Below are 26,002 nucleotides of genomic sequence, written 5' to 3' on the forward strand. Positions count from 1 at the left end.
ATACAAAACTGAACATATCGTAAGAAGAAAAAAGCTTCACAAATTATCTAAAATTTCAAAACACTTTCAGAATTGTTTAGTCCTGACAGAGAATTTCTACTTATCTCACCCAAAAGACTAAAGCATAAGAGATAACACAAATACTTGACAACCACTCTAAATTCAGGGGAGGACAAAGCTGAAGCTGTGTTCCCTGCACAGAAACCATGAAAAAATTCAGCATCAGAAGAGGCCAGACACAAACCTATGATAGCTGCTACACAGAAAGGATAGTTACAAAGAGAAATTCTGATGTGGAACACAATGGCTTTATCACAGGTCCCAAATTCTTTGTCAACTTTTTAAACAAACACCATTAAGGTGTATCTACAAGGGATGATGCAGATTCTTTGCAATGCGTAAAATCCAGGACACAGCAACACAGACACACGCAGCTTCTGTTCTCATCTTGTCTCCAGCAAGACCACAGAGACCAGCACAGACCAGAAGCTCCAGTATGCCTCCATCACTGAAGGAGACACACCCTTGGTTTAAGGCCAGTGCTATAACCCAGTCTGAAATATTCTCATCTGCGTTAACTTCAAAATCCTGGAAGCCTATGATACAGTCTGTGTTGAGACGATTCTCCCTTCCAGGCATGAGAGAGATACAACTCCACTGACGGGTATTAAAAGGCCATAAATGAAAGGAGAAAGAATCATCAGCCATTAACTCCCCTCTTCTGGAGTGCCTGGGATTGCATCAAGACTTTCAATTGGACCAGTAACACATGTAAAATCCATAATAAAGGAGGCAGAACAAATTGCAGACAGAGAAATACATAAGTAGAAAGTTGTTTCATCAGTTTATTGCTTCTTGCAACATGAATACTGCTGCCATTTCATGGATGCTCGAGTCTTTGCAGGCATATTCAATGCAGTATACACTACCACAGAGAACAGTGTTTTATCACAAGCCATAAAACTGGTGGAAAAACAATCTAATCCTACGTCAACATAATTTGAGAACTTGACAGTAAATAGAGCATATCCAAAAAGCTATTGGCATTTACATTAATCAACTGATTGTTTTTATGTTACTGAATAAAGCAAACTGGTCAGGGACCGAGTACTCCGAAACACATATTGTCAGTGTATTCAGTGCACACGTTCTCAAATCTTAGAGAATTTCACTCATACCGAATGAAATTAAGGTTCTTTGCTTCCAGTTTAAATACCAGGAGAAAATAATTAGCACATTTTAATATATTAACTAAAAGACTATCTGTACAAAACTCTTCAGGTGTTTTTAAATTAAACAATATAATTATTATACTTACAAGAAAAAACGTAGACCACAAATTTATTGCTAGTACAAAAAAATCTTGTGTTTCACAGAGGAGAAGCTAGATTAGTATTATTGCTATGAAGAGTGCCAGAGACAAGAATCCGATTTTCAAATTTGCCTGTCATCCACAACTGGCTTTCCAGGACACGTAGGTACGTGGGATTTAGGAAAGATGAGGTCCACAACTTTCTTCAGAGTTATGCTTTATGATCTGATGTCATTTTATTGCCTTTTACTATTAAAGGCCAAGATCAGTCTGCTGCTCCTGCATTCTAACATCATCATTCATTAGATCTGCTTTCCATGGGGAAAAAAAGAAAAACCAACCACAAAATCAAAACCCAACAGCCCTAATCTTCCTTTCCCACATGAGTATTTTGAATATTCAAAACTACAACTACATTCATGTCCTCACCCATAACAAAAATAAGCGGGAATGTTTGCCATGTGGAGAGTCCCTGACTATGAACAATGTTTCTACACCAACTTCCATCAATTTGCTAAAAAGCTTTCAATCCCAAAGAAAGCACTTTGGTTTTTTTACATACTGTACATTAAGTAACAACACAACACAGTGCACATAGTCATACCTACTCCTCTGCTAGTAAGAAAATGAGCACAAAAACCTGCTTACAGATCTGCACAGTCCAGTTTCTTTCCAATGCACTGATTTCCAGTCACAAGAACATATACACATAGCTTTTTTAAAAAAAGTATGCCATTTTCAGCAGTTATCTAGCTGGCTACTAGTATCCTACTGCTTTCTCAAAGTGATTTTCTTCTGAACTTACACACACTAACCCAACTTCTGACTTCAAAGCTGATTCAGGAAAATTAACATCTCTACCTCTCCCTGCAATTAAATAGTCAACACTAGAGTTCATAAAGGTTATCATCATTGTAAACTATTACAGTTACGATATCTGTAATTAGTCACTTAAGGATCATAAAGTAAACCAACAGAAATTTTCACCCAGTCATAGATTCTACTCTTGCTAAACAGAAGATTCATACAAACCACCATTTTATAGAACCAGCAATTTTCAAGTCACTCAAAAAAAAAAAAGTGGTGGGGGCAGATATTGTATTAATGACACTTCTTTAATTGGGGTAGCTGAACTCTGCTGCAAATCAACTTGTTAGAAACACTTATCTGGGTCTTAAGGAAACGACATACTATATGATCCAGGTGAAAGCCTCCTACTGGCTAAATCCTCTTGTAATGTACCCTGGGCCCAAATATGCCTCATGATAAAGCAGGATTCTAACCCAATACATTAATGCATCAATGATTTTAGTACCAATCATGAACACCAAAGTACTTACTACTCAGTTGTTGCCACAACAGTTTCTTTTCCCTCAGCTCCACTCCCACATTCCTCCTCCACCCCTCAAAAAAACAGTATCAGCACAAAACCAAAATATAAATATCTGAGGGAAACACAACACTCGAGTTGCAAGAAATTAAAGACTTGAGAAGCATACGCCTTTCTTTTCATGGCATGCATGAAAAGGAGTCATACACCAAGAACTCGATCAAAGACAGCAGTTCAGTGGAAAAAAAATCTTGTATGCTGTTAGACAACTCAGGCTAGCATTGTGCATACCATAGACATCTGAAAACAAAAACTCTGCTTTTCTTCAGACAACTTAAAACATTAAATATTTTAAATGGATATATTTCAACTCCAAGTTATATTCACATAGTTATTCACAAAGATGTGCAAAGTAAAATCTAACATCAAAATAAATTTAAAAGTCCAACAAACTGAACTTGACATTATAAAAAGGCAGCAGATACTCAATGTCCATTTTATATACATGTTAAAGAATTACTTTGAGACAGTGAAAAGGTTGTTCCAGCTGAACCTCTGGAAATACAACAAATCCAAACCATGCAGCACTTCAATCACTAGCTGTCTTTGTTGCAGAATTCACAATGTATCCCACCAGTGAGGTCTTTGACAACTTTTTCTTTGATCAGTTTGTGCAGGAATTTTGTTTCACTTGTCACATTGTGCATAGTTTGTCCATTCATGGCAGCCATGCAGAGGTTGTTGTAATAGTGCAAAGGTGTGCTGGGCTGATCAAGGTCATATCCAAATCCTGCTAAGCTCACTTCATCACATAAATGCGTGGCCAGAACAACTGCTGTGACCCCAATTGTAGGTACATTCTAAAAAGGGGGGAAAACGAAGCCTGCTGAATTCAAACATTCTCCTTTGTCAGTTTTTATGAACGCTTTACAAAATTTAATGTCTTTGTCTATTCCCTCTCCTCATTTAAAGCTGAAATAAATTAAACCATTAATTAAAACAAAAATCAATAACAACTAAAACTAAAAATCAAGTAAATGATCAAGTAAAATGAAAAACTTCAGGGCCAAATACTAATACAACTTGAGTATTTGTCCTCAACAAGACTTTTGGCTGTCAACATGAAGGTTTTTTTTCTGTGAAGGCATCACGCCCTATTACTGTGTAGTTAAACTACAAGTGAGCCCTTGCTCCAAACACTCAAACAACGCCTGACATGCAGTTAATGCTTGACATTTCTTGATGCAGGCTTACTTCAGTCTTGAGCAACAGGCTCTCTAACAGTAGTCTCCAGAACATGACTTTTCACTGAACCACCTGTGAAGAAGGCAAGTATACTACTATACAACTAAAAGATACGCAGCTTGGTACGTTATATTTTTTTGACAAATAAATGTGAGAAGATCCTTCAAACACCTGTGCAATAACGCTACCATTAAATGCTTTCATACAAAAAGTGAAAAGACAATGATCACTCAGTATTTTTTATAGTTCAAGAGAACTAGTGATACCCCATGGCTCAAACAAGTAACAAAACGCAGTACATAATTAAACTGGGCAATTCATCACTCCATACTACTGCTGAAGAGAAGGTCACAGAGGGAGGATACACCCATCAGTTGCTATGGAGCACAGTGGTATACATAGCAATTCCAACAGTTGGAAGGTTGCTTTACACTGGCCTGGTTTCCATACTTTCTCTGCCTTCTCTGCAGCTGGAGACACATCTGTCTATAGCTGATTGCTGGTTTGACTTAACGAGGCTGCTCTTAACACATTTAACATACATCAAATGCGTGTTCTGAATACTTAGCACCAGTCACACTGATGTTGTGAGTTAACACACTGCACTGCAATAAATTTATGTCTCACTGCATCAGAATGCTTTGTAAAACAAGCCATTTCAGGTCAGCATGCACAGGCATAATACCTCATCTAAAAAGGTGAGCTGAAATCCTAATTTGATTTTACACAACAAAATACAAGAGGCTTTTGGAAGCACATTAATTTCCCTATTACTTGAGACCAGCTTGAAACTGCACAGAGAAACTATATTGAAAGAAGAACCCGAAATTTTTTTCAATTTTTTTTTTTTTTACTTTGTATTTAGAGTCTCCTTCTCCTAAAAGGTATCTCTTACCTTATCCCAACCCCAGAATTTTGACCGAGGTTCAGGGAACTGTAAAATGTCCAAAGCTGTCTCTTTGATGATGACTGGATTCAGAATCCGAAACTGCTTTGATGTAAAAGGAATTTTCTCAGCAACCTCCTTCCAAAAGAAGAGTCGCACCCACAGGGGCTAAGAGAAAGAAAAAACAAACAGTTCAGCAAAGGGAGACTCTGAGGCTGCAAAGTGCACGGCAGACACACTACACAAGTTACAGATTACACAAGTTACTGATTCTGAGAAATTCAGGAAACAGTTTATAGCTAAGGTGGTTCAGGAATACCAGTGTACAGCTCAAGTGACTGACCAAAAGAAGAAAAACCTTCAAAGTATTCAGAATTGCAGAGAGGACAGGGGAGGGAAAAGTTGCTTATTCTGAATATTTGACTGCACTTTGTGTTTAATCAGTCACCGTATCCATCAGCACCTCCAGGTTCTTTGGCCCTTCCCCAGCACAACTGAGCAGGCAGCAGTATATAAAGAAATGGGAAAGGGAACCACAGCTTTTCATGAACATTAACCAGGCATTCTGAAGCAAGCACTGGATTTAAACCAATTGTGCTCAGGCTTTGAAGTGAGCCGCTGCTGTTTGACAGCATCCACCTAGTGACAAATGTAGCAATTCAGAAGAGGACTTGACATAAGACTCAGAAGGCTAGATTCTGATCACATGCTGCTTGCAGTCAATTAGATGCATGCTAATGGGAAAACCAATACTACATCAGGCTCATTTTACAAGCCCTTCCGTATAATGGGTAACACTAAGGAAATGATAAAACTGACACAGCTGCGACAGACCGGTATTTTTTAAACAGGCTTTAAGTTACAACTCTACAGCAGCTTAAACTGATCAAATATAGGTTGGTATGGTCCCATCTTCCTGCTTGTGCTCTGAATCAGTTTACTGAAGTACTAATGCCTGCATAGAGAGGTGATCCAACCGAAAGCTTAGTATTTGAAAGGAGAAGTATGTTTTCAGTTCACAGAATCACAGAGCAGTTGAGGATGGAAAGGACCTCCGGAGGTCCACTGGTCCAACAACCCTGCCTAAGCAGGGTCACCTACAGCTGGTTGGACAGATCCATGTCCAGATGGCTTTTGAGTAGCTCCAAGGATGGAGACTCCACAACCTCCCTGGGGCAACCTGTGTCAGTGCTCAGTCACGTCACAGTAAAAAACCAAGTGCTTCCTGATGTGCAGAAGAACCCTGCTGTGTTTTGGTTTGTGCCCATTGCCTCTGGTCCCATCACTGGGTGCCAATGAAAAGAGCCTTGCTCCACCCTCTTTGGACCCTCCCCTCAGGTATTCATTAGTAAGATTCCCCCAAGCCTTCTCTTCTCTCTTGGCCTTTCCTCACAAGAGAGATGCTCCAGCCCCTCCAGCATCTCCATGGCCCCTCAGTGGACACCCTCCAGTATGCCCATTCCCAAATCAGTTCCCAAAACAGGCTCTCTACACCAGCAAAAACACCAGAATGAGGAAGAAAGGTGGGAATGAGCAGAACAGCTCTTAAGCCATGCAAAACAAGAAAAGGTACTATTTTCATAAAGCACATACTTCAGTCTTGTAATTCACTAACAGAGGACGCTGCATATGCCCAAAAGCAATCACTTACAATCCTCCCCCGCAACAGATTTTAATACAGAAAGCAATCCTTGTACTACCCATTCTTCAAAACCAAACTTTAAAACATAAAATAGCCAGAAAGTTGTTTTACAAATTAGGGATTCAACTCAAGTTAGAAAGCTGCTGGTCATCAAAATTACCACACTGCTGCAGGGAAGGTCATAGACCAACAGTGTTTCATCCCTGGTTAAAAAAAAAAATAATCAGGGAGCAGAAGTTCTAAAATTTGCTCAAATTCATGCATTCAATCTCCTCTCTATAAAACACACTCAAATTATTCAAAACAAGGCAATATTCTTGTACGCATTCTCTGAACTAAAGTAGTAGTAGCCAGTCACAATATAAAACACACCTTCCATATGCTTTCACCTTGTAAAAATCACAGAATTTGGAAGGGAACTTGGGAGTGCCTAAACTAGTAAGTATCAAACTCTTAAAAAACTTGACAGTCTTTCTTCTAAATCTCTCTCAATAATTTAGAGTACTTTTTTTTCAATCTGTGGTCAGAGAAACCTAGCTACTGATTTTCAACTTGCAGAAGTTATCTGCCTGCAAATTGAAAGAGGTGAAAACCACCAATTTAAAGAGAGTTTGGAAACATGGAATCCTTCTATCAGGCTCCTTAGGAATCTCTGCACTTTTTAAAATATTCAGTGAGAAATAAACAACCTCTTAATTTTGGAACCACAGGCAAATACGAACTAACAACTGCGACGCTTCAATTACACATTAACTGCATGTATGCCTATTGTAGCAGTATGGACTTCAGCTGTTAAAAAAAAATGGCCTGGCATCCAGAAATCTCATTTCTATTTCAGGCTCTGCAGACTTGAACAAGTCACTTAAACATAACATGAAATTAATTCCACTTTAGTAAACACTCGGTATGTCATGTAGCCTGGTGCAAACCATCAATATCTGTAGAAAAAAGGAATGCATTACTGTCAGCATGGGGCTTCAACATGCATGTTGGTGCCAACTGTAACTAGGAGACAGTTACAGTTAAAAACCCCACAAAGTTACATAAAAGATCCTCAGTATAATTAAACAAGAACTAACAGCTCAGTCAGTTTCTTAAGCATTAGAAAAGAAAAACCAAAAATCACAGGTACATAACACTGCCATATACATACCAAGGTTTCATTTTTTAGCATTGCTTGAAGCCAATTGAAATCAACACTTTTAAACAAAACAGCCACGAACAAGCTAGCAGGAGGATACTCATGTTCTGAAAGGGGGGCTCCTTCTGGGTAAGTCATCCGTATAGTCGTTTTGTTACCAACGTGATCTGTGTATCCTTGAACTGGTGCATCATTTAACCTAAAAAACCCAAAAAAGAAACAAAACCAAACCACAATGGAGAGAAACTGCATTTAATAAGCATAGGTTACAATCTCATTAAAACATCAGACACTAAACAGAACTTGTATTTAGTGCACAAACTTTTAACAGAGCCGAGTACAGCATTTTCTCAGTTTCTCCCTGTTCCTTACCTCACATGTTCATCTATCCCTTATCTTTGAGAGGAAGCCAATTCTATTTCTAGATTAACTGGCACAAGTGCAAAACTTCAAAAAGAAAAGCTTGAATAGAAAAGTAACTTAAAACAGTACTGCAGAATTTCATATTCATTGTCTTGTGCTAACTCAGAAGGCTTAAAAGAGGAAGGGAAAGAAACCACACAGGAAGTTGCCTGCATTATTTTTATATATATACACACACGCAAGTGCTGCACACTGAAAGGCATCCAAATTATCCCTTCAATGCAATGTAAGAAGTCCTGTGAGTTTACACCATTCCAGCTCACCGAAAATTTCAGATGTTAGCACACTGCTGACAAGAACAGCATCATCCAACTCCATCAGTTCTGCAGAGCAGCTCAGGTCCCAGAAACGTTTTATCAACAGAACAGTCACCTGCACACTGCCAGCCCTGATTTCAGAGAACCAGTTAATGCAAGTTCTCTGCCACTCCACGTGCTAACAGGTTTGTTTACCTTTGTATAAGCACTATCGACCCACTGTATCGACTTCCCTTTTTAAGAGGAGCAAGTCTTAGTTTATATTTTCCCCAAGTTGCTTTGAATTAAATTTGTAACTTGACACTATTCAAAATACACAGAAGGAGCATTCAAACTGATGTTCAGAAAGCATGAATACAGAGCATGTATTCGTTTAATTCGGGCATTAGAAAACATGGGTAATCATGCACTGATCTTGCAAAGATAAGGAAAGATAAGCATGCTATACAGTGTGTAAGCAAACTGTATACTGAAACACCAATTAAATTTTGTTGTGTTTGAAATAGCAGCTATAAAAAAAAAAATCCTTCAAATAAGCATCCCAACTAGCCAAGGGGAAAAAGGCAGTGGTAAGTCCTAAAGCCTACCTCTGAAAGCTTAAAAATATGAATGGATAAAACCAGCATTGTTTACTTGTCTGTGATATCACTGGTTTCTATCTCATTTCTGCCCATGTTTTTTTGTATCTGAAGTTCACAGATTACACTGAATACCTGTCTTAGGAGCAAAATAAATTGTCATTTTCACAAGACTTCAAATTCCATCAAGTCATAAGTAAATTTCTCAAAAGCACTTTCAGACATAGCCTTATAAGTTGCATAAATGTTGGAGATACTTTCCCCTTAAAAAACAAAGTTGCCTCATAAAACTGAAGTAGTTGGAATCTTTAAATGGAGAATACATACCTTATAACAATATCAAACTGATTCAGTAAGTGACCCAGCTCTGATCCATGAAGAATTCCACCACTGCCAACAACAACACAACGCTTACAGTGTTTTGACTTCAGATCTTCTGGTAAATCATGCTCAGGTAAAAGTTCAAGGAGATTTTTAAGCTTATCAAAGAACTTGTGAAATCCAAAAGGAGGTTCATATTTAAATAAAGCTTCATCTTCATTTATATTTTTTCTTACAAAGGGAGATATGTCCATGCTATATTTCTCTGCAAATAACTTCCCCATTTCTTTCTTCACGTAAGAAGGTCGGCACTGTTCCTGCAATGCAGCACTGGCATACTGTTGTGCTCTCTAAAACAAAACATACATGCTTTCTATCAGGAAACCCAGTTTCAGGAACATACAAAGACCTCTTAATGCAAGCTACCAGCTGGCCACCAGCAGATTTAACACACACGGGGGTTTATAAAGAAAGCTTAAACATGGAAATACACGACATTTTAAAGCATTCACTCCAAAAGCAGGTACTAAATAGTGCAGGGTAAAAACCTGCAAAGGAATGCCTCTCCACCCAATCACTTAAATCCGGACAGGAGGTTTTCTGAAGAATAAGTTAGGCTAGTGAAAGTCATAAGTGAAAATGAGCCATCTGAGAACATCTGTATTATTTTAAAAAACAGATAAAAAAATGTAGATGTACCTCTACCCACCTAATTCAGCAGCCAGCAGAATTCTACTCTGCTGCTCAACTGTGTGACCTCAGTTCTGCCTGTGGTAGGTTTTTACCAGGGACACATCCACTGGGTAAAAGTTCTGTGAAATGGCAGGTTAGATTTGCTTACTAATCAAAATGAAGCAACAATTCTTCCATAATTATTGCTAAAATGGTATTGCCAATGACTAAAACACAACTTTGAAAGGAATGCAAGGTGTGGGTGTTTCAGGTCTTCTTTCAAAGACTAGTCACTAAAATAAAAGGCTAAAATAAAAAAATAAAAAGATCCATATTGCATAAAAAGATTAAGCTGTCTGATAAAAGTATACATTGAGCCATCTCATTTAAAAAACCCAAAACTATTCATGCACATTTTTTAGAAATCTGTAGTGGCATGCCAGTATGTGATGTAAAGAGGAGAAATAGCAAAGGCATTATTTTTATCAGTTAAAATCTTTTTGCATATTCTTTTCCACAATACAACTCTGCTGATGTCTCCTCCCCTGTCATTAAAAAAAAAAAACACATAAGCAAACACAGGGGTCAGACAGTCAAGATTCAAAACTAGTGCTAACTCAGTTCTCCTTCTGTAGCGTTAAGGGAAGTGTGTATCTGTCCACACAAGGAAGGAAGTTATGCTTTTTTTTGGATGTTTTTAAACAAGATTGTTCTACAGAACTGCCTCTGCCACCCTTACAAAGGTCTCTGTAAATTTGGGCATAAACACCACACCTCTCCCTGCACAAAGCATTACTGAGCAACTTCATGCTGTACTTTGCCAGACAAGAGTAAGTGCATATTTGGAAGAGCCTGACAGTTGTGTATCCTACTAGCAAAAATGAATGCCTACCACTTGACAACTGCCCCAAACAGTTTGTAATCAGCTATTACCTAACTAGATAAAAAACAATGCTATTCCCTCATCCTGCAGCTAACAGAAAATGGATCATGAGACTGCAATAAACACCGTCCATGCAGTCTAGGTTTGCTTAGCTTAAGGTATTTGTTGCTTTGAAGCAAGAATACGTTATTGAGAAAAGTAGCAAGTCAAATTAGAAAAACGGGGAGGCAGAGGCTCAGAAGGGGAAAAGCATGCACTGAAGAAGGTGGGGGGTTGGGGAGGATGCACATGCAGTGATGCTAAGATGAAGCTGTCTTAAATCAGGGCTCCTGCTATAAGGTGTGTGGTACTGTTGAAACATTCAAAGAAAGAAAAGTAACAATCTAAATGAAAATAAGCACTGTTATAAAGAGAAATCAGGTTAAGTAGCAGAGAACTGTCATCAAGAGTTAAGTGAAACCTGGTACACCAGCTTAAAAGCTTCAAACACGCAAAACTAGTTGAAATAGCTGGTACAGTAAAGAAAGAAATGAACGAAGAGATGCACCCTCCTGCAGGTTTGCCCTGTGATTCTGAAAACATCTGAGCAACTAAAGGCAAAGGAGACTGGGGAACTTGCATAGGTAAAAATAAACCTTTGGTTTGTGTGTTGGGTTTGGGGCTTTTTTTTTTTTTCTATATGTTACTATTCATTTGCATCAATTTTCTGATCACCAGTGTTACCTGCACCGACACAACAGTAGGATGCCATGTGTATTTCAAATGTTATGTTACTTTTAACAGTCACAATTTATCTCATTTTATCTCTAAAATTCCAGTTTCTCTATGCACTTCTGTTGCCACTTAACAAGGACAAACCCCAGAAGTTCTATGGCATGAAATGAAACAAAATATATTTTCCCTCACAGATAATTTCAGCGTTCTAGTTCTGTTGCAGATACTTATTGACTCTTATACTGTCAATCAAAAACTTTTTTTCCGGCCAAGTTAAAAAAAAAAGCCAAAAAATACCAACCCTTACACGATCGAGGTCCACATACGGCATTTTTGTTCTGTCACATTCTTCAGGGCCAAAATGTAATTTGAGGATATAAAGAAAGCAGCCTCCAACCACAAACAGTGCAAGAAGTCTAGAAACAAACAGGAAGGTGTAAGAGTAGGAGACAGGAAAAAAGATAACATTTTCCAGCAATCCGTGAACTGCTAAATGAGTATTTTAAAACAAATTTAAGACAACTGAAGAACTTCAGGTCAATACTTGTACTTGATTCAAACCAAGAAAAATTATTGCTTTGTTCACTGCAAGTCTTTCACAACTCTTCAGAGCTATCAGCAGGAAAGTACAAACATAAATAGATGCTTTGATAAGGAAAACATTGCAGTTCTGTGCCTGCATCATATACTCTAAACACATCTCTGATGGGTGAACGGCTCTCTTCACATGAAGAAACCAAAAGTGTCTTCTGTTTTCCTACTTTAAAGGGCAACTATTTTGAAACATGTATTTTCATGCAAGTCAAAAAGCAGATGGGATTTCAAATTGCAAGATTTCGGGCCAATGGCCACCACTCACAAACAAAACTTCCAACTCTGTGGCAGACCACAATGCAGAATTTAATGCTCAGGTTTATATTGAGAAGCTTAATTTATTTACATCCCCAAAACATACAGAAACACACACACACCCCCAACACTAAAAGTGAGTAATACAGACTATCCATATTTTTGATCTATTCATTTTTCATTCCTAAGGAATCTCACTGTTGATCTCCAGATATTCACTTGGCTCATGTCTAAACCGATCTGCAAAAATTGCATCGTTATTTGGTTAGAGTTTTGGTTGTTGCTCAAGTATGTAGTTTGAGCTTTATTATTGACTTTCATTTCCTATGGTTTCCTAGAGACTGGACATTTCTTTAAATGTCTTTAAAAAAAATACTCAACCTACCAAAAGTTTAGCACTTCTTGAATCCTTTCTAACGAAGTTAACACAGGTTTCCAAGATAGGGGTTTTTTTGTCTGTTGGACTAGTAGACCCAATCCTGGCACTGAATTTGCAGTATATGCTGCAAACAAGGTAACCACTCGAAAAGCAGCACTGTTCTAGCATTTGATTTAACCAAATTAAATTTTGCACTGATAAGGGTCTAAAACCCTCATTAGCATGTTAGGCTGCAAGCCCTGGCAATCAGCTGACTGTCAGAAAACGGGAATCACAGCAAATGAATGAGGCTGGTTTTCCTCCACAGGGGTTTATCACGTATCTCTAGATTCAGCTGGGACTACGCCATTCAAGTGGTCAAAACACCAGTGGGTATAACAGTTTTGCTTTGCATTTTTTAAGACCTGAAAATTCATGAGGCAGAGAGGCACCACAGTAGTGAACTTTTTTGGTTTAAAATAAGATTCTTGATGTACACTAGCATACGCTTACTATGACGTTAAACTATTAAAAATGGAGTAAGATTTTGTGATGTAGTATTCCAGAAGTTTTCATAAACAAACTAACTATGAGGGGACACCTCCCCAAAATATCCACTAAACACCCACTGCATTTCAATTTCTTCAGTTGCCAGACTGTACAAAAGCCTCAACGTTTTTACTTAACTGGATACAAAAAAAGATTGGAAATACTTGTGAGCAAAGTTCTGGGATCTAACATTAGCTTGGGAAAACAGATACTATTATGAGAGTGCCTAGGTTCCTCGAAGTGTTTTATATGTCCAAGGAAAGCTGTGTGCCTAACCCTCCATTCAGTTCCTGTGGTGATCTCATCCTTTGATTTTTGCATTCTTTTTGTAACTGCCCAGGCTAGAGTGACAATGACAGTTGCAGTGACAATGACACTTACTTGCGAGTACCTTTTAAAAACCAGCTTGGTCTTCTCATCTTCACAGGCAGCCACCTTATACCATTGCACAGGAGGCGAAAAATCACTTTTCAGTTTCACAAGGTTACTGTCACTCAGCATTGCTGTAAAAAAAAAAAAAAAAATTATGTTAACTTCTGCTGAACTGAAGAAAAGATAGGACATCCAATGACTGTTAACTTACTCTGTTTCCCAGAGAAGACTTGTAATTCTTAGTTATCGTGTCAGGAATACTGAACTGCTCCTGACCTCCTTGTGATCAAGAACAACATTTCAGATGCACTGCCAGGACATGATTCTAAAAATATCTGCAGGTTGTCAGGTATAGGTCTTTGCATTCTTCGTAAGTCTGAAGTCTAATAATTGCAATTACATACTCTTATCGTTTGATCTTGGTCAAATACCATTTTGTTTGAACAATTATTAGACTCCAGACAAGAAAAAAAAACCCTACACAGTATGCCTAGAGTATTTAGGATCCCTGAATCAAAATACCCAAGCACTACGCTACCCTGCGGGCTTCAAGCATGCTCCCAGCACGCAGAACCTGTACAAACCATCCCCATTCTCATCCTCATAACAGGAGCCCATATTTCAAATCAGCTCCCTGATTTCTCTGAAGTCAAACAAAACTGTCTCATCATCGGTCTGAATCTACTGCTGACCCCTTCAGAAACCCCAACAAGGTGGTTAAGCAACTTCAACAGCAAGCACCAAAGAGGTGAATTTTTCCCTGGCACACAGCAGGGCTAGGAGGCTGCCAGCACAAGGGCAGTTTCTGTGCATAGCAGCACCTTCCCTCCAACAAACACTGTGAACCCAGCGGGAGTGCACAGTACTCCCTCACAGATCATCAGCTAACAAGAAGCAATCTTGCTGCTTACTATTTCTGAGCTCCCATGAGTTTCTACCTGCATGCTTCAATTCTGATTTTGGGAAGAAAAAAATCCAGTCTGGCACATCAGCTTCTCACAGGCTGCTGCCATTAACCAAAAGATGTGAGCAAACAAGGAAACGCCATGCAAATCCAAGCCTGCTGGTTTTGCTCTGGAAGGAGAAGAGATCCAGGCCAGGGTTTTTCCTGCCTTACTGACCTCCCAAAGCAGCACTCCCTTTGATCAGCCAACCATGGAAGGGTGCAGCCAGATTCTCCACAGTGGAGGATTTCAGCCCTACTCGAACCCTTTGATCTCAGCGCTTAACCCTCACTGCTCTCCACTGCAAAGATGTTCACACTCTTCTGTTCTCTTGCCAAAAGCTCCATCACAAGTACTTTTAAAAAAGCAGGGCTAAGGGAAGGCTTTTATCTAGGAATGATCTTCCACATTCTCTTTTCTGCTCCACCCCCCTTGATTTTATATGGCAATATGACCCATTTGAACTAGTCTGTATTGCTATTTCAAAACTGTTCCAACAAACAGCTGATACTCTTGAACACCAGGATGAAGGAGCTGACAAGACAGAAGCATCCCCTCCGGATCTCAAATCCAGCCCACTGAAATTTCAGGGATATTTAATTCAGAAGATGACTCACAGTCAGTCTCTGCAGAGTCACACATCATTCCTCAGTAACACATTTGACATACATGGTATAAACCCACAAGCCCGGGACAAGGACAGATAAAGATCAACACCAACATTTCAAGCCCTGTGAAGAGCAGGTAACAGTTAAGGGATGCTTTCTAGAGTCACCTGCAAGTGATCAAAACCCACAGAACAGAGCAAGGAAAAAAAATAAAAAAAAGCCAAATGTTTTTTGTCAGCAGAAAACTTCACCACTTACCTCAAACATGGCTAACTTGGTTATTATGATACTACTAAGATCCTCAAATTACCCACCTAGCTGTATTTATTAATTGCACAAACTCTCTGAGCTGTCACACCCACTTGTAGGTCTTTGTCACAAAGCAGCAATACCTTAAACACCACCTTTTAGCAGATCTGAAAGCACTGTTCAAACTGAGGTCACTACCACTACACTTGTCTCAGAACAGGGTAATCTGAAACCCAAGTGACACCCCAAGGTCCCCCAGAATGCTAGCAGTTAAGCTGGAAATCAAATCCAGCTCCTGACTCCCACACAACCTGTCAGGACACAAGAGAGCAGCCCACAGGGAACCTATCAAGTCTTACAAGCTCATCATATTCTCAGCGCAACACCTGGTCTTTACTGGCTGGATCTACGCTGCTGAATAAAAACAGCACTGAGGACCAGAACTGGGTGTTGACACCCCACTAATCAGCATTACAAGTTCATTTTGCTTTCAGTTAAGATTTGCAGCAAATCAAGTCCACATTGGGTAAAGGTCTAGTACGCATCAGCAAAATTTGTTACAAGGACCATACTGTACTGTCAGTTATGGATCACCAAGGTGAGCTGCTCTACCTTGAGATGTCCAGTGCCAATCAAGCAGAAACTGCACAATCACCTCATTCCACGTATGATACGCACCGTTCCTGCCACACTACACAAACAAGACAACTAAGCACCCTCATCATTACCTGGGACCTAGTACCTTCATACCCACACATCTTGGAGACTACACGTATTCAGAGAGATCATGTTGCCAGCACGCACAGGGAGCAGCCCCAGTTCACTGAGCCTGCCTACACAGTCACAGGTAGCACACAAAGTAAGCACAGATTAGAGGAGACTGCAGAGCTCCAGAGGAGAGCCAAACAAGGCCTGCAGACCATGGGGAAGCTCCTGGATTGCTCCACCTACTAGAGAGAGCACACACAGCCAGATCACCTCAGGGGGGACTGGCTCAGACCAGCACAAACAAGGGGCACCCAGTACTGTTTGGCAAAAGTGAAGGGGATCACTCGCTGACATGGATGGCTTACTGAATGGATGTGATTGCCAAATGCTGCATATGCCTACGATACAATGTACAACAAAAATAATTACATCTGTCAGTTCCACAGATTTCTGCATACAGAGCTGGGGAGAAATACAAATTGAACTTTTCTTTTTAAAAAAAGAAAAACACTGAATAAAAAGCAGGAAACAAGCTTCAGCCATTTTCACTAGAGAACAGTGCAGGTAATAATCCTCTCTTGGGTAAACAACATAAAGAGGTAACTTGATCACAGTCTACAGGAACCTAGATCAGAACAGATTCTGCACAGAAGAATCTGTCACACTAGATATCAGAGGATCCTGCTACCAAGAAATCATTGCAACAACATACCGAATGACATAGTGAGGTCTGGCCACGGTACTGGTAGCACAAGAGAACACACTCCAGATTAAGCACATATTTTCCAGCAGTTTTAATCAAATCCATAAAGTTTTACAGCTTGAATTACAAGGGTAAGGTCACAGCTTTTGCCTTGTTCAAAGAAGGTTTTTATTTCTTCGCAAATTAGTCTTTCCTATTCTAGGACCCAGGTTCTGTTGCAATGTGACAGAAAAACTTGCTTGTGAAAGACTGCTCAATGTATATAAAACTTTTTATTGCTTAATGGCACTAACATACTCCTGGAATCATCCTGCAGCACAAAACACCACAGTCAACCTCCTCTGCTGTATAAACTGTTGAAGAGTGCTCTGCAAACAGCACACTTTTAATCATTTCCAAGGGTGAGAATTGTACGAAGACATCTCACAAGATGCACTTTTTATTAAACCTTTCAAAACAAAGAAAAGGGATGGCTGCAAAAGATCTGAAAGATGGAGAAGGAACTGAGGAGGTGGAAAGTGATGAAGACAGAAGGGGATTAATGAGGAATACAAGACTGCAATAAACAAATGCTATAAGAAAGCCTTCCCTGCCTCTAAAAAATAAATTATGGTCATCCCTAAACAGTTCCTTCACCCCTCCTGGATGTGCAAAGGGGTACAAGAAAACAGAGCAAATTTAATTAATCAGTTCAGCACATCCTTTCCAAGTCCAGTTCTCAGTACTTAGCACGCTCAGTTGTTTTGTTTAATTTGTTTATATAACTGAAATAACGTTGGTTTTCATTTCATTTGCAACAGTTTACTCCAGGTTGACTTCTGTCAGTTCTGTTTACTTCAGATGATTCCTTCTTTGATAAAGGCAGATAGATAGATAGCTATACCAAGTCAAAAATATATCTGTCCAGCACAGCATTTTTTTATAATTACTCAGGGTTTGATCCTGCACTCTTATCTAAGTCAATAAGCACCTCCCACTGGCTGGAATGGTGTAAGAATGCTCAAAAGAGCAAGGTCAGCAGTAACAAGCACCTGAGAGCACACCTTTCGCACAGTCTTTCTGAGCTTCAAAAAGAAAAAAACCCCAAACCCATGAATCTACACAGAGAACCACCGCAGTTAAGAAACCAAGCACCAAAGACAAGCTGTGCCTATAGCATCCAGATTTTGTCGTTTGCATAAAAACACCACTGCCAAACACCACTAGACCCTTTCAGAAAGGGCAGTGCTATAGTTGTTTTGGGACCCGTAAATGCAAACGTCTCAATTTGCGCACAAAAGATGTCTCAGCAGTAACACTGTACTACAATCACATTTTGCATTGACATTTCCATAGCTACTCATTGTGGTGCAATTAGTGAGGACTCAAGGGACTTAAATTTGCTTTTCATCTACTGAATTTAAGTGATCTGTGTAAAGCTGCTGCAAAAGCTAAAATGTCTACCAGTAGGAACACACTCCAAAGCTTTTTGTGGTGGTGTTCTTTTCACCATAATTTACTTCTGTCACATTGTTATTCTTAAGTAGACAAAATTTCCACACTTGGAATATTTCCAAAGCAATTAATTAAAGTCTTCAGAATGTCTTTTTATATGACAATGCTAAAAGCTAAAAAGCAGCATGTGTCAAGTTGTACACCACCACTGCCACACCCTGAAAAATTGCATTTGGTCATGTACGGCACCTGGATTTACCCAAAGACAAAGCCTCTCAGCACCCATTGTTTGAGTGCCAGCAGTGTTACCAGGCATGGGGACAGGACCACCCCAGCCTACCTACAAGTGCAAAATGAGGCATTATACCTATGCTCCTCACAATCCCCTCATTAAGCCTCCAGAACCGTATCCCCGTGCAGGGGATGTTTCTACTTTCCTCCTTGGCCCTACCAATTCAAGCACGTCCCCATCTCCCCATACACGGAGGGTCCAGTTAACAGCCTCCACGGCTGAGCTCAGCATTTTATGTGGGCAGGTACTATTCCAAAGTAACTGTCTATGCAGGCAGGAACCAGAACCACAGAGGAAGCACCAGCATGGATAGTTACTGTCAGTCAGTAACTCTGCAAGCAGAAGCTTATCTCCCAGATCTACACAAGTACCTGCATATGGGCTGTTATTTGCCACTTGCTCTTACTGAGCCAGTGGGGAAGCTACCCTGGGCAAACCACTGCTTGAAGCCCAGCAGGACGAGGCATCTTTTGTCCTGCTGAAGCTCCTAGAAGTTGAAAATACAAGTTAACTTTCCCTCTCACAGTACCATCAGTAGTAGAAACAGCCAGCTTTTTGAGTCATCATCTGCAAGATAGTCCATCTCAAGCTCTTGCTGTACAATGCAGCCTTCGAAGTTCACATAACAAGGTCAAGAAGCTTGCAATGTAAAGCCAGCAGCAACTAAAACCTGAAAGTCACACCTGTATAAAGGAATTATTAATCAAGAACAATTGGGTTCAAGCAGGCAGTGAAACAGAAGGTAAAACTAATGCAAAAGCACCTGCTCTTTTCATGCTCCGTTCTCTAAATCAGATATGCATGTTACTCCAAAAACAGTGACAAAATGAAAACTAGTTGGTTTTGAGCAACATTTATGTTCCAACAAAGAAAGGCAAAGTTAAAAGGCAGAAAAGGCGTTTTCACATGGAATAAGCTTGAGCAAGACACTCTTTACTGAGATGCTGTGCACGTTATCAGCAATTAATTCTGCATTAACTTCCTGTTCTGAGGCTTTTTGAAACAACAACAGAAACCCACAGACATACTGCAAACCTTTACGCAAGAAGTTAGAAGAGACTATTTAAGAAAACTTAAACCACTTACAGACTGTTTCCTGGGACACATTTGGGGAAAACAGATGACAAAAATTGTGACAACTACAACACTAATGTCTGTGTTTACTTGCAAGAGTTGTGCCCATGAAAGGATTACACATCTTTATCCTCATTATGGACCAAATAGATGAGATACTAATTTTCATTAAAGCTTTCAAAACTGGTACAATATTTGAATAAAATGTTATTAAATTATGTAACAATATGAAAAAGTCTGGTAAAATGTAGTTGTAATTAATTTTGTTTGCTTCTCCAGTACTGAAACCCACAGAGATTAAATGTAAGGGCTGACGTAAAAAAAAAATAAAAGAATCGTTAAGTAGGTGGTAGGTTTTGTGCTTTTTTTTTTAAGTAGATGTAAAAAATACTTGAGTCATCTGTTAAGCAGAGTCTCTCAGATGAAGAAACCTAACAATATGAAAAATTTAACTTTTTCTGATCTTTTGTTAAGAAAGTAATTTAAAAAATCATTTAGAAATTGGAATAAAACTCTCCCAGTTCCCTCCCACATCTTCAAAACCTGTCCACCTCTCTTTAATGGGCAAAACAGTCTCTATTCAGGAAATTTTGAAGTAATATAATTTATTTCCAATTAACAGAACTTCTAATCACCAATTCTAATATTCAGAAAAAGTAAACATGAGTAAAACGCCTTTCCTTCCTTTAGCCTTAAGGCTAAACTTAAGCCAAACAATTCTCTTCCTCACCTCCCTGTCTCTCTTTCCCTTATTTTTGCCTCAGGTTACACAGAGCCCGCCCCAACTCCTTTGGGGGGGCAACAGGCAGCGCAGGAGCTTGGGGTCATGTGTATAATGGCTTCTGCCTGCAGCTCCTCTGTGCTTCTTACCATCATACTTGTTCTGGCACAGGTGGCCCACAAGTCCCCAGGGGTGTCCCTCATCTGTGACTCTCCCTCCCACGTCTCCTGATCAACCCACGATACCTTCACACCTCCTTCCTATGCTTTCAAGTTTCATCATCTCTTCAGTGGAAACAATAAACCATAATGAAATAAATTCTGCAAATAACCTCTGTCCATTTAAAAAATATAATGGTTAACAAATTTTTTAAACCAACAGTGGATCAAGCAGCATCCCAATAATAATCAGGGAGAAAAAATTATAATACAAAGAATAAAAACCCAGAAACTAAGAACAGTTAATTGTGCAACTCATACACAGATGACTCTGCAGTTGCAAGTGTTGTGCAGTCAAACTGCTATTTTACAAATGCAATAGAGTTATTTTTAACCATCCAAAACACACAGTATTTCTTAAATACCAAAACAATTTTGAAGCATATTGTTTCACGAATTAAAGAATTTGTTATTAAAAAAACCCAATCGACCTGGAACAACATACAAACATCCTTTAGCAAGAGGCACTCCAGAAGCTGCAGAGTGAAAGACCGCCTCACTTTCAATGACTTCTGCAGAAGCAACTCCAAATTTTTAAGCCAAATTTTAAACACAGGTTTAACAGACCTAGAAAGCTAATGGAAAACCTGCCCAGATATTGAAATTGGATTTAAAACCTGTACAAGAACAGTAAAAAGCATTTTACTGGAATGAACCCATTTGCTCATAGTGACAAAATACTCAGGAAAAAGTGTAGAAAGAAAAGGAACAGACAAGGTATCCCAAAGGAACAGTTTCTGATTGGGAAATCTCTTTCTATAATACAATGAACACTGAAATACCTTCTTTAAGACTCTTCTTTAATGGTACATGACAGAAATCCCTCAAAACCAACAAGGACGAGGAAAACTTCCAGAGCCACTAAAGATCTGAGGCTGACTTCATAGGGACACACTGGGGCATGACAGACTCTTGAGTTATAAGCTGTAGCAACGTATTAACTGTTGGATATTTATCTTCAAATAATCCTCTGATCACCATTCTACCCATTCCTAGCAGAAACAGTCACAAAACATAAAGAGACAGCAGCCAAGGAGCTGTTGCAGGTTAGGGACTGACAGCTTCTTGCCAGACAAAAAACTGGGACTAAAGTTACAAACTGGAGGCTTCTGTCAATTATTTCTTTGGCTGCAACTACATAAACCCCACAGTAAAGTTGGTACTTCAACATATGTAGATATTTGATACATTTTCTTTGGATATTATCTGCTTAGCACCTATTACTATTGAATGAAAAAAGCATTTGACAGACATGTTTGTCCTGATAAACAGTAGAGTCCATTGTTTTGGTTAATGTAATAAAGTCAATAGAAGGAATACAGCCTTGATGGCAGAACAAAGTTTAGCCTATAATACAGTTATAAGCACCTACAACAGGACATTGATTACATTAGTGCATAATGCATCTTACAAAATGAACTTTTTGACTGTTAAAGCTTTTTAATCAGACAATAAAAAGTGAAAACCAATGTCATCTGCACAATCTGCAATTCACTTGGTTAAGATCTGTCTCCTCAGAAAATGTGAATATAATATTGCATCTTATAAACATGGACACAATTGGCAAAAAGTGAAACAAGGAGTAAATTAAAATTTCAGACCAGTTGACAGACATTCTCAAAGGCACCAACAGGATCATAGGTGACAATTTTTCTGCCTGGAGCCACAAATACCAGCAAAAAGCAATAGTATCTTTTAGAAGCATTACCATTTTTCTCTCCTTGCCTTATGATGCCCTACTTGTGTTTTCTTCTAATTGTGTAATGGCTTATTCCCACATCCTCTTTGCAATATCAACCACCAACTCATAAAACCATTAATAAACTTACATTATTGTGCCTATTTGCCCAGTCTTTTCCTTTAGGAAGGATACCTACAGCTAGGCTACAACTTGCTCTTAATTTTGGGTCATCTAGATTGAACACAGAAAAATTGGTTCCAGCTCAAATCCAGTCCAATTATCAGCTTAATTACAGACACTCAGAGTACAACACCATCACTTCTTTTCAGCAGCATTCACAGGAAGCTTTTTTGGATATTAATAGTGCCTGCTAAAATAACTTTATAGGCAAAGAATTCTGTTCAGAGATCACCCTCTTGATTTCACATCCACAAACCGCTGCACAGCAGCAGGCAGCTGCTACTTGGAAACCTCCCCTATGCTCCGCTCCTTTCCATAGCACATCCTCCTTCCCCCTAGACCCACAGACCCTGTACCTGGGGAAGTACTTTGACAAAGACCCAAGCCAGCCAGGAGGGGAGGAAGAGAGCACAGTGTATCCGCACTTCACCCACCACCTGCCAGGCAAGTTCATCCGGCACAAGTGGAAGATATTTCTCTGCCCCTGCAAGGAAGTGGGAACAACTCACGTCTTTCCCCATATATGGGAAGATTGAGGAATACATCTTCCCTAAAAGAAATGGTCGGAAAAGACAGGGCATAGCATTAATCTTTACTGGGCTAAGGAAATGTGCCAGCAGACTTACACAGCCAAGATGTTTCATATTACATCTGAATTATGCAGCAGAATAGCATCGAACAACTGGTAATTATTGAACAATGTTAATAGTACAGCAGCATTTTTACCACAATATCATCTAACACTCCAAGAGATCATGATTAAAATCACACTTGAGCCTACAGAAGCAAAGGAGGAGATGCCAAAAGCCTTCCATGAAGGAAAGGCTGAAAAAGAAATTACAATATAGCAAAGAACATTGCTGGAACCAATTTTAATGTTTAACATCTGAATTCAAGATTTCAAGACCTAAAGGATTGAAGAGCACGTTGGTGAGATGGAGGAGTGAAGGAAGAGCTGCTCCCAAGGAGAACAGAGAGCTTGGTTTGTCAAGCTTCACAAAACAGGTTCAGTTTGTCCTTGGACACACCAAACACGTAAACACAAAAGCCAAAAACAAACAATTCAAAAGGGACAATGTTAGTACACAAGAAAGTGATTATAAATAAACATGAACTACGAGCATAAGATTCCTGAGCAGGAAAGGAATAGCCTTGCCATAGGAGTAATGGAAAACAACAGCCTACACAAGTTTTAAGAAAGCCCTTAATTTATGAATGACCTTATGAGAGAGAGTTGCTTGCAACAAGGGAGACTTCCCCATGATCCAAAAGTCCTATGTCCAAATTAGCATCACACAGTTCTGAAGTGTTGGATAAGCCTGCAGATGCTTTAATCTGTTGTGTTTGAGCACATTTCATTGACTCACTTGTAATTTGAAAATTACTCCATGACAAGTGTGAAGCATTGGCTGGGTCTTGTTCACTAATTTAGCTACTTAAGTTTTCCAGGCTGTCTTATCTAAACAAAATAATCTGCCCTCCAAATGCTGCAGCTCTGCGGCAATCCTGGCACATTCTGCGTCCATCACCTAAACTGGCATACGTACAACAAACAAAATTAAATATTTTTTGCCAATTTCCTCAGTAAAAGAAAGTTTCTGATACTGCACTTTCTCTTCCTACATCCTGTCCCTAACCGCCTGTCAGTCATCTGACCAATTTAATCAAACTGCAGAAAGGAGGATGCTAAATCCCAAGAAGTTCCAGGAAACCGGAAGGAGAAGGAGCCCATTTCTCATCAAACCCAAGGAAGCGGCCAACACACCCAAAGTGCTTGCGCACACTAACCCTCCAGCTGCATTTTGACCTTTCAGTGAAGTTCCCTGCGTTTGCTGCCTCTTATCTGGCTAGCAGAGGGCTTGGGAGACAGCTCAAGGTTTCCTGCTGCAGGATCTAGAAGGAAGACAGTAACCTTGCTGCAGTGAAGCAGATGGAATTACACAGGAATTACGCAGGAAAACTGCACACCACTTCTAAACAGCATCTGTACAGTCCCATTGTAAGCTGCATTTAAAAATATGTATCCACTTTAAAAACACAAAGAGCATTTCTCTCAATAAGCTTTCTTTAGAAAAGAAATACACATCTTTATTTACCTTTCTTCTCAGAATGAGAAAAAAAATTAGCCATTTACCACAGGAAAGCCATTTAGCTCCAGTAATTTTATGAACATTTCCTATTCGTTTCCGTAACTAAAGAGAACTGCAAAATAAGCATGTCTCCTCTACCAGCCTTTTATTTTGCTCTTATCTACTGCGATGGGGGGGAGGGACGGGATGATGGGACACACCGTAACAGCTCAGCACAAAAAACTGCTTTCTCCCCCTCACCCCAAGTACTGCTGAAGAAAATAAAAAGGCTTTGGCAGCAATGGCAGAACTCATTTCTGTTTTGCATTCACATGGCTCCCAAGCAGGTAAAGACAAAATCTCCCACCAAAAGGCTACTGCAACCTGCAGAGAAGCAGAAACCTATAGACTCTATTTTAGAAGAACAACTGAAGGCAGCCCCAGATACACTACTCTCCCTCCCAGAAGGGGCCCGAGGCAGACCTGACTTCCATCACCCCATCTGCTCAGGAACTCACAGCCACCAACTCATCGCCCTCAGAGCTCTCGAAGCACAGGCCCTTACTGGGGCACATCCTGACCACCTCTGCCCCACATGGCAGAGGGGTGGACGGACACGGCGGCCTGGCCCGGCTGATCCCGGAGGCCTCCAGGCCCCCCCGGCCCGGGGAGGGAGCAGCGGCCCCATATGGCTTGAAATATCCCCGGGACCCATCACCCCCCTCAAATAACACCCCCAAACGTTGGTGCCTTCACGCCTCAGACGCACCTCGGACCCTTTCCAGCAGTGACAGAGGCCTCCCGGGGCGCTTCTGAGGACAAAGCCCCCTCAGCACCCCGGCTCCCCGCACCCGCAGGCCCCGCGCCGCCGCACCGGCCTGCCTCCCCCCCCACCCTCGCGGAATAAGCCACCCTTCCCGCCCCCCCTCCAAATTACCCCACAGCGGCACCTCACACCCGCGGACAGAGGGTGTCCGCCGCCATCCCCTACCTGCGCCGGGCTCGGTCCGAGCGCCTCGCCTCCGCATCGGGGCGGGGGCGGGCGGTGCGGCCCCGCCGCAGGTAACGGCCCCGCTGAGAGCCGGCGGAGGGAGGGAGGGAGGGAGGGAGGGAGCGAGGGGGGCGGTGGGGGAATGGGGCGGGGTCGCCGCAGCACGTGGCGGAGCGCAACCAATGGGAGCCGAGCGCGGCTTCTCAGCGGGGCGGGCGGGAGCGGGGCCTGCGCTGCCCGGGGCTGAGGGGAGGCAGCGCTGGGCTGGGGGCACGGGGGGCGCAACCCAGTGGGGTAGTCGGCAGCCGGCAGAAGTGCCACAACCCCTCCACTCCCTAGCTTTTTGTGGTGTTATTTTCCCAAATGAATATTTCCCAGACCTTTCTTTCCTCAAGAAATTGTGAGTTTGGGGTTTTTTTCTGCCCCTACAGGCCGTGCGGGGGGACCCGCGGCCCCTGTCCCCTAGCCGGGCCGCGCGGCTGCACCACCTCGTTTCCTCATTTCCTCGCTGCCTGTGCCGTCCCTTCACCGCCCAGCTGTCGACAAACGACATCAGTCCCAACATCACTATACATTCTAGCAGCTTTTATTGTGCCTT

The 26,002-nt window shown here is 40.7% G+C and overlaps 1 protein-coding gene across 3 annotated transcripts; it reads right to left on the minus strand.

Moving 5' to 3' along the window:
- Positions 1 to 821: 821 nt before the first annotated feature.
- Positions 822 to 25,514, minus strand: ST3GAL5 (ST3 beta-galactoside alpha-2,3-sialyltransferase 5). Of its 3 annotated transcripts, none has more exons than XM_037387064.1 (7): positions 25,405 to 25,514; positions 13,552 to 13,663; positions 11,712 to 11,820; positions 9,142 to 9,485; positions 7,569 to 7,755; positions 4,783 to 4,941; positions 822 to 3,502 (listed from the first exon to the last, which is right to left on the minus strand). In XM_037387064.1, exons 1-7 carry the CDS (start codon positions 25,439 to 25,441, stop codon positions 3,239 to 3,241), a joined length of 1,212 nt encoding a protein of 403 aa, XP_037242961.1. In that variant the 5' UTR covers positions 25,442 to 25,514; the 3' UTR covers positions 822 to 3,238. The 3 variants fall into 3 exon arrangements, with proteins under 3 accessions (XP_037242961.1, XP_037242948.1, XP_037242972.1); XM_037387051.1 differs by having other exon boundaries at positions 11,706 to 11,820; XM_037387075.1 differs by having other exon boundaries at positions 11,706 to 11,820; positions 13,542 to 13,663; positions 25,405 to 25,512.
- Between the last annotated feature and the right edge of the window lie 488 nt (positions 25,515 to 26,002).

The sequence above is a fragment of the Falco rusticolus genome, chromosome 1, assembly GCF_015220075.1.
Source record: "Falco rusticolus isolate bFalRus1 chromosome 1, bFalRus1.pri, whole genome shotgun sequence".
Classification (NCBI taxonomy): Eukaryota; Metazoa; Chordata; class Aves; order Falconiformes; family Falconidae; genus Falco; species Falco rusticolus.

What these genes read in the sequence shown, in the direction of transcription:
- ST3GAL5 (XM_037387051.1), bottom strand. Translation starts at nt 25,441, where the DNA reads ATGCGGAGGCGAGGCGCTCGGACCGAGCCCGGCGCAG. An exon ending in TGGACCTCGATCGTGTAAGG is followed by an intron (nt 9,486 to 11,705) that starts GTTGGTATTTTT and finishes GTTTTGTTTTAG; the next exon opens with AGAGCACAACAGTATGCCAG. An exon ending in TGCTAAAAAATGAAACCTTG is followed by an intron (nt 4,942 to 7,568) that starts GTATGTATATGG and finishes TCTTTCTCTTAG; the next exon opens with CCCCTGTGGGTGCGACTCTT.